The 14,254-nt window shown below is 32.6% G+C and overlaps 1 protein-coding gene across 1 annotated transcript; it reads left to right on the forward strand.

Moving 5' to 3' along the window:
- Positions 1-7,472: 7,472 nt before the first annotated feature.
- LOC139516725 (calmodulin-like) lies at positions 7,473-12,330 on the forward strand. Its single transcript, XM_071306992.1, has 5 exons — positions 7,473-7,551; positions 8,059-8,089; positions 10,196-10,339; positions 11,259-11,501; positions 12,129-12,330. The coding sequence occupies exons 1-5, from the start codon at positions 7,549-7,551 to the stop codon at positions 12,155-12,157; spliced, it is 450 nt and encodes a 149-aa protein (XP_071163093.1). The 5' UTR covers positions 7,473-7,548; the 3' UTR covers positions 12,158-12,330.
- The last annotated feature ends 1,924 nt before the right edge of the window (positions 12,331-14,254 follow it).

Consider the following 14,254-nt stretch of genomic DNA (forward strand, 5'->3'; position numbering starts at 1 on the left):
TTACTGTGCATGTCATAGGTCCACAATGATGTTATATGCTGAATAATAAAAAAAAAGGCCCGGTACTAGGGTAAAAAAAACACTTGCGGTAGATGCTAAGTGATGGATCTAGGCGGAGGTTGGATCCGGAGTAAGAACCCTTTTTGAAAAAAAAAAAACAGTACTGAACACATCCCCCTGTACATTTTTTATCTGTTGGAACGCCATACATTATTGTGGTGTACGTAAAGTCGTTTGAAATTTGAATTTGGTAGCAAGAGGGTAAATACAAGTGGTACAAAATGGACCCGCATCATCTGTACATAACGCGAAGCATTTTTGTTGATATACATTTTAATAAATTTGTGTTTTTTTCAGTGGCATTTGAACGCGTCTGGATGCATCTACTCGGCATGCAGTACAAATCTTTTGTGTTTGAAACACACCACGTGCATTCGATGATAAGTTTCGGTAGAGAAGGGTTTTGTTGCATTTTTTCAGAGCAGCACAGTATATATAGATGTACCTACCCGAGAATCATTCTTGATGTCCATTTTTTTGTTAATAAATATTCTTCTTTCTTTTTTAAAATAACCTTTATAAATAACCAACTTTTGAGAATTTTCGAAAACAGGAAAACGTTAAATTACGTCATAGGTTCCAAGGTCGACATAGATTCAAAGTGCAATAAAGGAACAGACCTTGTTAGCGCAATTACAATAATTTGTTAGACCGCACGGTCTTTTTTATTACCCATAATAAGACTACGAACTATCCATTAACCTTCCTATTATATTTTCAATTAGACCTTGTTAACGTTACTACAATAAATTGTTAGACCGCATGGTCTCACGGTCTTAATTTGTTACTTATACTATGGGACTAATAATACTAACAAATTTCTTATATTATAAGCTAAAAAGTAAAGGATTGGGTGGTTCGTCTTATCGGACGTTTGGTTGCTGTCTTATAGACACATAATCATAATTTCTTTTTTTATAAAGTTACCACACCCCTTTTTTTCTATTCATTATTTTTGTGTGTCATTTTCTTTATTCTTTATTTTTAAGGCCCATTTTTCTGCATTGTTGGTGCAGTATTCTATATTTTGTAAATCCTATCCAATGACTCTAATATCAATGCATAAATCTTATGCTATATAACTATTTCTTTTTTTCCCCAATCCGTTGGAGGAGTAGATTATACTATTTTAGCTGTAACATATGAATTTTAAAGTTATACATTTCGCACAAGTTTCCAACCGTGCATGTTTATTTAAGATGCACAATTCTGAATATCTTCTCCAGTACATTTAATGTTAATAATAATTCAATACTTCAAATTTTACTTGTGATAGCCGGATCTTCTGAAATTAAATACTACAACACTTTAATCTACCTGTCACTTTTACCTATCTACCTAAGTTTTCTCGGTTAGACTCGAAAAGGCAAATATCATTTAATTTAAAAAGATTTATTTTATTTGGTTAATGTTCATACAAGTTTTAATTTCCTCTCAGATACCAGCAATGCTATGACATTTTATTAATTTATGCACTGAAATTCGTAGAATTAGGACACAGTATAAAGGATTATGAGCGAGAAGGGTTTTAGAATTTACATTTCTGTATCGCTATGTCTACTCGATACCAGATGGAGTGATTTATAGGGATATTTTAAAGTATCTAATACTTGTTGAAATTGGGATACGTTTGTGTGAAGTGGACTTTTCCACGGTTTATATCACTCATTGGTTCTTAGTGAATGATAAAAGCGGTAAAAGTACGACATTGCATGTATTTCTAAAATGTCTGACACGACATCCCTAGTGGACGACACTTTGATGAATTACGAGGCGAAGACGAGAAAAAATCTAGACGGAACAATAAATTTAAAGGATGAAAGTGAATGTGAGGGCAGATTACATGGATTTATTTATTTACATGGATATGATCCGGACTTAAAGTATAAAGTGCCATTGTTTGTCCAAGCTAATATTGCAAGAACATGTAAGTTCTCAAAAGCCAATCCAACAATCGCCTCGTTTCTACGAATGAGAACAATGACATCGATGTCGGATGAAACAAAAAACAGACGATCATTTCAACAACTGCCGACGATGGAGGAATAACAGGAAAGGGCATTTTGGTGACTTATTTCAGTTATGGAATGTGTTTTTTTTTATTCAGTGCTTTATGGGAAAACGGTGATAAAGAATGATATATTTAAAAGATAACATATAGAAACCATGGAGTATTTCTTACAGTGTTTACTTTTTATATAACGTGTAAAATGCATATATATTGGCTGTAATTCAAATCAAAGTATTTTCTATGATTGATGATTGAAATTGTTATAAATATATAAGTATTCTGATTTTGACATAATTAGAATATTGTTTTTTTTTCTTGTCTCAGAATTACTTAACACATCATAAATACTGTATATATGCTATATTTTTACTATGGTATAACTTTCTAGCTTGACAAAAATAGAATCCCGTTAAACACCTGTTTCAAGGTACTTTTCCCAGACATTTACTTTTTCACATTATCTGAAATTAAATCACACATTTGAAAAAAATCCTCCTTTTTAACTTAATGTAGTAGGATAATACCATAAAAGGTATCTAAAAATAGCTAAATAAAAGTAATCAAATCTGAATAAAATATGTCATCTCCCACTAGGATATTTCTCTGTGACTTTTTGTGTTAACTATTTGTACCTTAGGTACATTTAAGATTAACATTTCTATTGATGTATTCACTTTCTATCAGTTGTCATTATGATTCTCCTGATTTGATAGGAACTCTTGTATCTACATAATAATCATTTCATTTTGCTCTTTTATCAAACGCTTGATTAAATTTCATTGAAGACATATGAATTTTAATTTGTTTGCTTTGCACCATTTAATTTATGTACAATTGAAAAGTTTTAAATTAAATCTTTTTACAACAAAATTGTTCGACACAACATTATTGTCACTAAAGGAAACGTAATTAGTTATATTCAAATAGTATTAAATAAATGTTTAATCTTTACTGCGGTATTCTGACCATACCCATGTCCGACTTCCCTAGATAAAAATGAATACTGAAATTAAATTAAATTAAATCTATTTGCAAAACAATATGCATTTATATTTTTCTACCCCTATTTTGACATGTTTACCTAATATGTCTGTTTGTTTTTCTTTGCATTGTTGTCAATATAATGTTATTTAATGCGATTGTCATACAAGTGAGAGGTTTAGCTAGCTATAAATCCAAGTTCAATCCACCATTTTCTACATACGGAAATGCCTGTAGCAAATCAGGAATATGATAGTTGTTATCCATTCTTTTGATGTGTTTGAGCTTTTTGCCATTCGATTGGGGACTTTCCGTTTTGAATTTTCCTCGGAGTTCAGTATTTTTGTGATTTTACTTTTTAACCTCTTACAAACACGACTTTCCAAGAGTTGGAGTGCGTGGAGGAGAGTAACTTTATCGTTGAAATTTAAGGGGGAATGTGTATGTTGAATGAGGAAATTTGAGGAGGGAATTACCACGTTTATTTCAGGAATTTGAACACCGACCTAGACAAATAAAAATTCACAACTATCACCCATCTTCTGTAGTAAAGAAAGATTGATTCACTTTTGCAGTCTTCCAACAACACAAGGTAAACTTGTAATTTAAAATTTCAAAGTTATACCTTTCGTTTTATTTGAACTTCAAATGTTCAATTTAAAATGTCATTGTTTTGATTTATGGATATATGCCTTACATTCAAAACTAATATATAATTTGTCTCCATAAAGATAAAAAAAATGTCTGATATATCTTTTATGTACAAAATAAACGAAAGAAGCTAATTAAATATTGTGTTTTTGGGTAAAATTTCTCTGTTCAAAATAATTTTCTTTATCAAAGCCAAATTCAATTTGGCCACACACAAAATTTGGTCACAAGACTATAGGTATAGGGTTTCGATGACTCGAATAGAGATTGTAAGGGTCGACTATTCTATATTTGGAAAGGGGGGGGGGTCAGATTATTATTTTCGCAGACAGAATTTCATTTCTACCCAATGCTTGCATCCATAACTATGTCCTGCAAACAGCTGCATTGATTGTTACAAAATATTCATTTTCATCTTGTCTTTGGTAAGATTATTTATCTTCAGGTCATACCGGGACGGAATAAGTCTATCCCCTTTTTAAACGATATTAAAAGTTTGTTCTATTGCTGAACTGAAACTACCACTGTCCCATCATTTCTTTTTAGGGCGAGCGCCCATAAACATGTTTAACCCGTCGAATTGTTTATTGTATTTGCATTTCCCAACCAAAAGCCTATAATACTGTGATTGTCGTTTGTTACTAGCTCATATTTGTTTTTCATTACTTGTTTTCGCATAATATTTGGTAATCTCTTATGAATTTTTCAACTTTTGTCATCCCGGTGCCATAATTTCTTTACTGTGTGGATTTTGCTCATAGTTGAAGGGTGTACAGTGACTGCAATTGTTTATATCTTTGTTCTTTCGTTTATTTGTTGTATTATTCAAGGTATATTATTGACAACCATACTACGTCTCTTTTAATATTTTAACAACACAAATGCATGTATGAACCTATTACAACATTTTTGTGTATTTTGTAATATGTGCATGAAACATAAATTTCTCAAAATAGCTTAAATCTAGAGCTAGAAATGTTGATCAGCTTAATAAGCTTAGATCTAAAGCTAAAAATGTTGATTCGCTTAATTAGCTTAGATCTGAAGCTATAAATGTTGATACGCTTAATTAGTGTGATGATTTTTGAATCTACGGTTAAATTGTTTACATAAGTTACAGTTCGGTAGAAGCATTATTTTATGTATTGTATATATACTTTAATAAAACATAGAAAAGAGTAAGATGTTTCGCGGGTAAACTTTGGGTCAGGTTGAATGTAAAGGGGTGTTCCTTATGAAACTCAGATACGAGTAATGAGACACTTTGGAAGAACACCCCTCCTTTAATAATGGTACGGCTTCCATTGGGGTATAAAAGCTGGAGAGATTCCTAGCTCAGGGTCGATTGTCATACGTTTGAAGACGAAGATCTGAAGTACGGTACGTAGATATTCGAGATCGCTGTCTCTTATATATTATATGTTGTGTTAATATTACTAAATGTAATAAAGAACAGGTTGGTGCCTGTAATAAATACGGACTTGTACGTTTACAAGCTGAACCGTATTGTACCGTATAAGACAAGTGTGAGTCTGTGTGACCACCTTGTACAGTACATAATTGTACCAACAGAATAGAGACAAGTGTTTAAACTTGTAGGGTACATTATTGTACCAGGAGGACAAGTTGTTCCTGACCTAGGACAAATTTGTACCAGTTGTATATTTATATTAAAGTAGAATTGTTTATAGCTAGTTTATTAAAGATTGCAAAGAGCAGTTGTACATATTTTGGTTCATTGACGTTAATTTATAAATAAAGATTATTTGTTATATATTTTGTAAATAGAACAGTTTTGGATCCAGTATCAAACTGGTAACGAACACATTCTAAATAGAAATAGACACGCTTACCCTGTGTACACGTTACATAAGCTTATATCTGAAGCTAAAAATGTTGATACGCTTAATTACTTTTTAGTAGCTTAGATTTAAATTTAATTTAAAATGTTGAAACGACTAATTAACTTAGATCTTAAGCTAAAAATGTTGATACGCTGAATTTGGCATTTTTGTATTTATCTAAAAGAGGTGAGCATTAAATATGACAGAAAATTGATTTCGTTTCAATGAGTAGAAAAAGTCGGATGAATATGTTAATTATAAAATCTTATACAATGTACAACTATAAAAAAAAGTGAAAAGATCTCAAAAGAAATACCCCGACTTGAAATCAGTGCAAGAAACATAACAGTGCTATACTTTCAAAACACCTTTCATGGAAATCTTTAAAAAAAAAACATGTTTTCAGATTCATAAAACTTTTCACAGTCTGTTTGCAGATCTAGTTGTCAGTAAAACTTTCGGCTTCATCACTCATCTTTTCTAAAAATTATTAAGAAAATCCTAGATCCATCTCTGCCAAGGTTCAAAAACATGTTACAGAGTATCAAGTCAGCGGAGTAAATGCTGATTTTGTTAGAAGGGGTGAAGCGATTGGCACACATCCTTAAAAAATGTTTATAGATTGACTTATCTGGCTTATGGATCCAGATATTCAATTAGTAATTTTTAAATGAAAATGTGTTAAATGTAAAAAAAAAAAAAAACAGGGCTCAATATATGCAAGTTAGTGGTCATTCTGTTGGTAACTGGACAGTCCAGTTTTTTTTTTAATTTGGTGCATGTTCAGAAACAGATAATATACACAGGGCAAAATGATAGGTTTCTGCTAATGCACAACTTGTTTTGAAATCAACCATATTTCGTGATTCAAATTCAGAACGGACCATGTGTTTCTCGGTGTCGGTTCTCTTTAGAAGTCTGTTTTCGTTGGGAAGTCAATTTTGGTGGTTGGTGAGGTCTGGTGAACTGTCTTATACTTTTCGTATCTGATCTAATGAAGTTGTGGTATGCATGCTAATGAGACAACTTTCAATCCATTGTCTGTTTTCGAATTTGAATTATACCCCATTTTGTCATGTCGTTGCATTTCATAGCTGACTAAAAGGTATGACTTTTACTCTTTGTTGAAGGTCGTATTGTGGTTTAAAGCTGCTTTCGTCAACTCCATTTTGAATAAGGTGGATATGTGTCTCATAGGCATTCATATTTCATCGCCGTATTTGAAGCAAATTGAGATGTATTTCTAAGCATGTGAAAAGTACTAAACCCCAATGTGTTGTCTGAGACGTTGTCTTAAGGTGGATTTGTTTCTCCAGAGAACTGCCAGGGATTAGTCAAAATTCGTATAAAAAAAACACAAAAGAGAGCAGAATTATAAACCAGAAACAAAAATTTACAATCATCCCCAATAAGACCAAACCAAAGAAGAATTTAGTTTTTTTTTTTAAATAATCTATCACTAGCCATTACGTTATTTCAGCAAAATTGGCAACATTACATAACACAATCAAATAGAACACAAATAGAAAACAAAGACAATCCTACTCCAAACAAGCTACAAACAACAAACAACCACATACAAAAATAAACAAATCAATGCAAATATAAAAGACCATTCTGAACGATTCATCATTTATCTCCAGTTGTGGCATAGTTTTTTTAACTTTCGAAAATAGTATTCAATCATAAATCAGTAAAAAAAAAATGTTGGCTAATAATTCGAATCAATTTTTCTCAAACATATCAGAATTTCAGACAGAACCGTTTTTAAAATAACAATTTGTTACATTGAATCAATATGTATGTTATACAATACATGAAACAAACAATTTCATTCGAATAAAACAAGCAAACGATAACACTGACGAATAAAATGATCACATACTTGAATTTAAATCTAGGTTGTTGTAGACAACCACAATGTCATAAAACATCTACACGTCCCTATATTAAGTGATGAACACATAAGTTTCCTTTAATGATTTAAAACACTTCTAAGTAATGGTAAGTCAGGTTAAACAATATTAATCGCTGTATTTTACATTTCAGAACGTATTTGACAAAAACAAAATAATGAAGCTAATAGACAGTTACTGTAATTAACTTGATAAATTGATTGTTGCAACACTGGCAAACACTTCATGAATATTGAGGACCATGAGATATTAACAATTAATACAATAGGTAGGTTTTTAAGTTTGGTCGATCGGAATGACGGACGGGACTTTTGGACAACAACTTGAAAGTTACGGTAAGGTGGATATAATCAGATATTTTCCTTACGACAGGTCACCTTCAGAACCCTCAGACTCAGAGTTTATGAAAGGGTTCTCTTGCGAACATAAAATGTGGCCATCATCCTATATCATAGTGTACCATATATAATTGATTTCTAACAAAACATTTGCGTTAACTGTGTACTATTTGTTCACATATAAAACTCTTAATGATTTCATCCATGCCGAAAAAAGGGGGAATAATGTTTTTACTTAACTCGTATGTCTTTTGTAGGTCGACAAATTGACACAAGAGCAAATTTCGGGTAAGCTGCACATATTAACCGAAATATTAAAAGTTCAAATTCTCTGTAAGAATGCATAATTAAAGAAATCCAAGGAAAGTTCACAAAAATGTTTTTTTTTTCGGTCGATGGCCGGAGCTCTCCCTTCGAGAATAAAAAAAAAATATCGCCGCGATATAGCCTTTTTGTGCTAATGCGACGTAAAGCAAACAACAATCAATCAATCAATCCCTTCGATAATAAAACAACTGGCAATCCGAATCAATCAATCAATCAATCAATCCAAAGTGTACTTTTCCATTGATTAGTGCAAGATAAGGGAATTTCAAAAATTTATTCAAATTCAGAAGCATTAAAAAAAAATAGCTTGTTGATACATTTTCATTTTAAAGTAGGATCATAATGATGATAGTATGTGGCGAGTAAAGAGCTAAATTGACAATGCATCATCCTTACATTAATTTTATTTTTGCGATTGAAAGAATAGTTGGCGTAATGGGACACAGATAACGGTTAACTTAAATCGTCAATCCTCGGTTGAATCCGCCACTCTCCGTCTTTCTAAACTCGACTGTAAACGGAATCGGCCGAGTTCAGACGAGTGATGCATACTCAACTTCAATGTATTTTGCACATACTCAAATTTGTAAGCTATGACGGAAGCTCTTGATAAGTGGATACAATTTCAGATATGTCAATGGCATTCTTAACTCGTGGCTAAGCAATGATATTAGACATGTGTATGAAATATATCCACTTTTACAACAAACGATTTTGCTAGTCGGGAAGCTATATATATATGCGTTTTGAAACTGGCTGGCAATTGCTTGTGGACAGAAGAAAGTCCAGAAAGCTCAATATGTTCTATTCTTTATATAATGGGACTGCCCTGATTATCTCTGTGATTTAATGCCCCCACTTTTTGGTAAAGTATCTAACTACGATTTGCGAAACAGTAATAATTATGTAGTACCCGGTTATAGACTAGACGTTACTAGGAAATCCTTTTTTTCCATCCACTGCTATTGAATGGCATAGCCTTAACCCGACATACGTACGTCCAAAAATATAAATATTTTTAAACGAAAGACGAAGTCCAAATTGATACAGCCACCTTCCTATTTTAGTTGTGGGGATAGAAAACTTAATATCACTGATTCATACACGTTTGAGAAATATGTGCAGTTCTTTAAATTCAGATTTACATCGTGTTAATATTAAACCCAGTCCCGCATGCAGCTGTTGCCACCCTGTTGAGGATAGTATACACTATTTTTAGAGTGCGCTTTTCACAACGAAGCAAGAGAAATACTGTTTTTAAAATTAGAAAGATATGCTATAACCATAGAGCTTCTATTGGCTGGTGACAGTGACCTTTCTTTTCAGCAAAACAAAGAAATCTTTGAGTCCGTACAATCCTATACCAGAATAACAAAGATTTAAAACAATCAATTAACATTCTAAATTTCTACTTAACAACCCTTCACTCCAGTCCAGTTTTTTCATTATTATTCCTTATTATATTGTATTTTTTTTTATATTTTTTTTCTAATTTTCGTTTGTAGTATGTATTACATGCATTCCTACTAGTTTTTTTCGTCATTATCTAATGTACTTAGTGTTTATATTTATATTGGGAGAGGACGTCTAGAATGTTGTTATAACTTGTGTCCAATCCGTTTTGCCTACTTTTGCAAATAAAATATGTTTAAACTAAGCAAACGATATTGAAAAGCTCTAATTTAACTGACGTCTTCTATAATATGGGTTTACTTTCAATTACCGGTAGATGTTACCCATCGATATAGATGTGACCCAACAAGGTATCAACTGTTTAATATGGAGTATACATGTATATTGCTGGCTTCATTTCCCACTGTACAAGTTTTAATAAACATTTATCTTGTATACAGAAGACCTATCATTCGAAAGCAAATATTAATAAAATTGAGAAAGGAAATGGTGAATATGTCAAAGCGACAACCACCCGACCATAGAGCAAACAACAGCAAATTATTTATTTCTGGTCCAAGTAACCTTTGTTTTTTTTTATGGGTTTAGGAGTTAAATCATTTGATTATTCGGTCATTTCCGATGATCAATGTGAGGTTTTTTTTCTTACATAAGAATGCCGAGCAGCCTTCCGTCTGTTTGACAAGGATGGAGATGGTACAATAACTACGGAAGAACTTGGAATAATTATGAGATCTCTAGGCCAAAACCCTACGGATATACAGTTAAAAAACATCATAGATGAAGTTGACGCAGACGGTATGAAAATGTATCCCTCAAAATAAAACACGTTGAAAAACAAACGAAGTAAAAACAAGCACCCCCTCAGCTCTCGCCTTCTTCATTTCAAAAAAGACACTGTAACCAAATTAACAGATGATGATCTTCACGATAACAATTAATAACCATGACAACTACGACAATTATCGATGATTGTGGTGACGATGATTAAGTATGCTAAAACAATGACAATGATGATGGTGATAAAGATGATTTTATGATATCAATGATGATGATTAATCAATAAAATCATAATCATTTCTATCGTTCAGAAATACCAGTATAGAATCATGTGGCCATCTCTTCTTTGGTTGTTTTCTTTTTTTAAAGTAGAAAAGGAGCACTAACACTAAATATAAAAAATGATCTAGAACATATTCACAAGGAGATTGATTGTTGGTTGCGTAACGTACAGTAGCAAATATTTCATGCATTTTCAGGACGGAGGTGGCTTTAAGAGGTAGGTCAACATGTGAAACAATTCAACGAGAAAACAATGGCTTGGTTTATTTCAAAACTATACACGAATGTACATGCCTTTCAAAACATAAAAAATATAAAGATAAATTTAAGAACCGCTTTTCAACAATCTTCCAGAAATTTACGTCAGTTTAACGTTTATTTTCAATTATAACATCCCTGGCTTCTAAATGTTTAGATACGGGCTCTATGTGACGAAGTTAAATCGAGAAGAGCGAACCAGACGCACGGAATTTATATTGCACTTGTTATTTTCATTGTCAAACATAAATTTAAAATAGATATAAGACAATGTAGTATGAGTGCCAATGAGACTACTCTACTCAAAGTGACAATTTGTGAAAGTAAACCATTATAGTCAAAGTACGGTCTTCAACGCGGAGCCTTTAGCCAGTGTGTTCTGTTTTACTTGCTATAGGTGATGGTACTGTGGATTTCCATGAATTTCTGACTATGATGTCAAAACAACTGTCGTCACGAGACACAGCTGGTGAAATTCGGGAAGCCTTTAAGGTTTTCGATAAGGACGGAGACGGATTTATATCTGTAGAAGAATTGCGTGAAATCATGGGAAATATGGGAGAGAAAATGACGGAGGAAGAGGTAGACGAGATGATACAAGAGGTCGACATGGACGGAGATGGACGAGTTTATTGTGATGGTAAATGTATATATCAAAAGAAGATGTGGTATGATTGCTAATGAGACAACTCTCCACAAGAGACCAAAATGGCACAGAAATGAACAACTATAGGTCACCGTAGTTTATTATCGTGACTGAACTAGTCCATATTTTGTTTAGGGGTCAGCTGAATCACGTCTCTGGGTGCGGGGTTTTCTCGCTATATTAAAGACCAATTGGTGGTCTTCGGCTGTTTTCCGCTCTTTGGTCGGGTTGTTGTCTCCTCGACATTCCCATTTCCATTTTTAATTTTACTAACATTATAGAAAAATCTAATCTTTATTTTCAATATAAGAATTGAGTAATGTAACGTCTTTAAAAAACAAATTCGTTCTTAATAATTCGACAATAAACAAGATTGCAGCTCAGTGCAGATTTATGATATGTTTTATGTGATTATAGAGGCTCTTTTATACTTAGACTTTTATGCAAGTATATTTTAACAAATATATTTAGGGATTATTAAATCAGCGAGAATGTGTATGTGCACCGAGAGGGTGTAAAATAAGCGACAACTTTATTTCTTTGCATCATTTTCTTTCTTGAACAACTATTATTAAATTATTAAAACTGAAAATAATGAAATTATAATTTTGTCTTTTTCAGAATTTGTGAAAATGCTTACAACAAAGTGAATGAAAATGCCATGTTAGATATATATTGTTATAGAATTCACAAACTATACCTTTATAACGATAGACTTATTGTATCAAGTGGAGTTAATAATTAAAAAGTGTAGCAATACTTTATATGTAATATAAATAATATTTGTATTTTTATTTTTTTTAAATGAATTTTTACAGACAAATTTTGAACTTTACCTCAGTGGCATTATAGGAGCATACTGAAAAGGGGTAACACTTTCTGATATTGAAAATCATTTTTAATGGTCTGTGTTCTATGTTATTTTCATTTTCTAATGTCAATATTTTGTTTTAACAAAATTAGGGATAGGTGCATTGTCCCTATTGTCTCCCGGCTCCTTCGTCGCTGGACCGAAATTCAAGCACATATTTATAATCACATCTTCGAAACTGGCGTCAACACTGTAAAAATAATAATTTCCAATTAAACCCTTGTATTTTGATGAGATGCAATATTATTTTATCTCTTCATTAGGAAGAAACGGAAGTGAAACCTGCAACAATAACATTCGCTTGTGGAATCCTCTAGTCTGGCAGTGGGATTTCGTCCGTTACATCGGATGTTGTGGGCGTCATTGTGGCACTCACAATAAGGCATCTCCAAAGCTGATAACGGGTTCCTTTTCTGGTTGCAATGGAACAAACTTGTGTAGTTTGTCTAAAATTCTTATGACACCTGCTGTTGTTGAAGGGTTTTCATTAAGCACTCATATTATTACCTGATATTTTAATCAAAATATACAGGAATTGCTTCAATTTTTAAAAAGGACATTTCGTATTTTTATGTTTTTGTAAATGTATTTCATACGTACATGGAATGCTTTTTTTTTAAAGGAAACATGAGTCTTTTGTGCCAAGTTTATAGTCTTTCTTAATATCAATTTTAATTTCAGTTTTATGAAACTGTTTTGTACAACACTTTTCAGACCAATATTATTTCGAAATGACCTCAGATGACCATAAGTTGCACGCACGCGATGTTACATACATACATATATATATATATATATATGAATACGAATCCGGCTGGTTTTTCGCCAAATGCCTTTGACAAAAGTCTAAATACGCTATATTGTGTACACAAGATACTTCATTTTAGACCTTATATATACTCTTACTATTTCACTTTTGTTTGTGCTTTAGTGATATTTGTGGTGCATGAAATGTTCGTCTGCTTTCGATTTCTGTTTTCTGATGATGTCAAGATATCTAGAAGGTATTCGTTTGATGATGACTTTCAACCTCTCCTTCAATAGGTGGAAGTCAGAGGTGGCAGGAATAAACTTTTCCACTGGTATAATACAGGAATCCTGGATTGTTGTTTTGTCACGCAAGGTAACAGTGGGGATTCGGTTCTTAGCATTGTAGGCAAGAGCCCATAGGTTCAACTTGTTATCACTCTTCTGTGAATGGTGTTCGGCAGCAGTGTATTTTAAACTGAGTTGGAATTTGCATGATTTGTACGGACTTTTTTTCTAAAGCTGAATCTATGAGTTTTACTTTGTTGTTGGCTTGCTGTCTTATGTTTAACATCACAGTTTTTCTGCGGTCCGATTCAATTCTTTAAGTCTAAGGTGCTTGAATTTCTTTATATTAGTTGTTATGGCTTTAAAGGGTCTGTTAGTATATGTGAAAGAATATTAGGATCTGCTTAGTGTCTTTTATATTGTAGTAATGTATAAGTACCCCGCCACGTCCACTCTGCTGATTTGATTTTTTTTCTATCAAAAAGGGGCATCTGTCCTGCCGTTTTATTTTTCACTCGATTCAGCCTTGCCTTTTTTATTAGTTTATTTTGACTTTTTTTGCATGACTCGATTGTCATCCTGCATTTTTTTTAACTCCCTTGTCCTGCCTTTTTAAAAAATTTCATCCTAGCCCCCACCCCCAAAAAATCAAATGGTATTTCACTTATTTAGACAAGAACAACACACAGTGAATGTTTTGTAAAACAACTTTTAAATAACACAAAATTGCTTATTGGACTTCAAAAATGATTTGTAATAAATAATAATTGTGCTAGTGTATGTTAATTTATACACAGAATCATTGATTGGTTGCAAGACACCGCCTCAGGACAAAAAGACC

This window comes from Mytilus edulis, chromosome 3, assembly GCF_963676685.1.
Source record: "Mytilus edulis chromosome 3, xbMytEdul2.2, whole genome shotgun sequence".
Lineage (NCBI taxonomy): Eukaryota > Metazoa > Mollusca > Bivalvia > Mytilida > Mytilidae > Mytilus > Mytilus edulis.

Excerpts from the sequence above, each read along its gene's own strand:
- LOC139516725 (XM_071306992.1), top strand. Across the intron at positions 10,340-11,258 it reads AGATGAAGTTGACGCAGACG|GTGATGGTACTGTGGATTTC; the intron begins GTATGAAAATGT and ends TACTTGCTATAG. Across the intron at positions 11,502-12,128 it reads TGGACGAGTTTATTGTGATG|AATTTGTGAAAATGCTTACA; the intron begins GTAAATGTATAT and ends TGTCTTTTTCAG.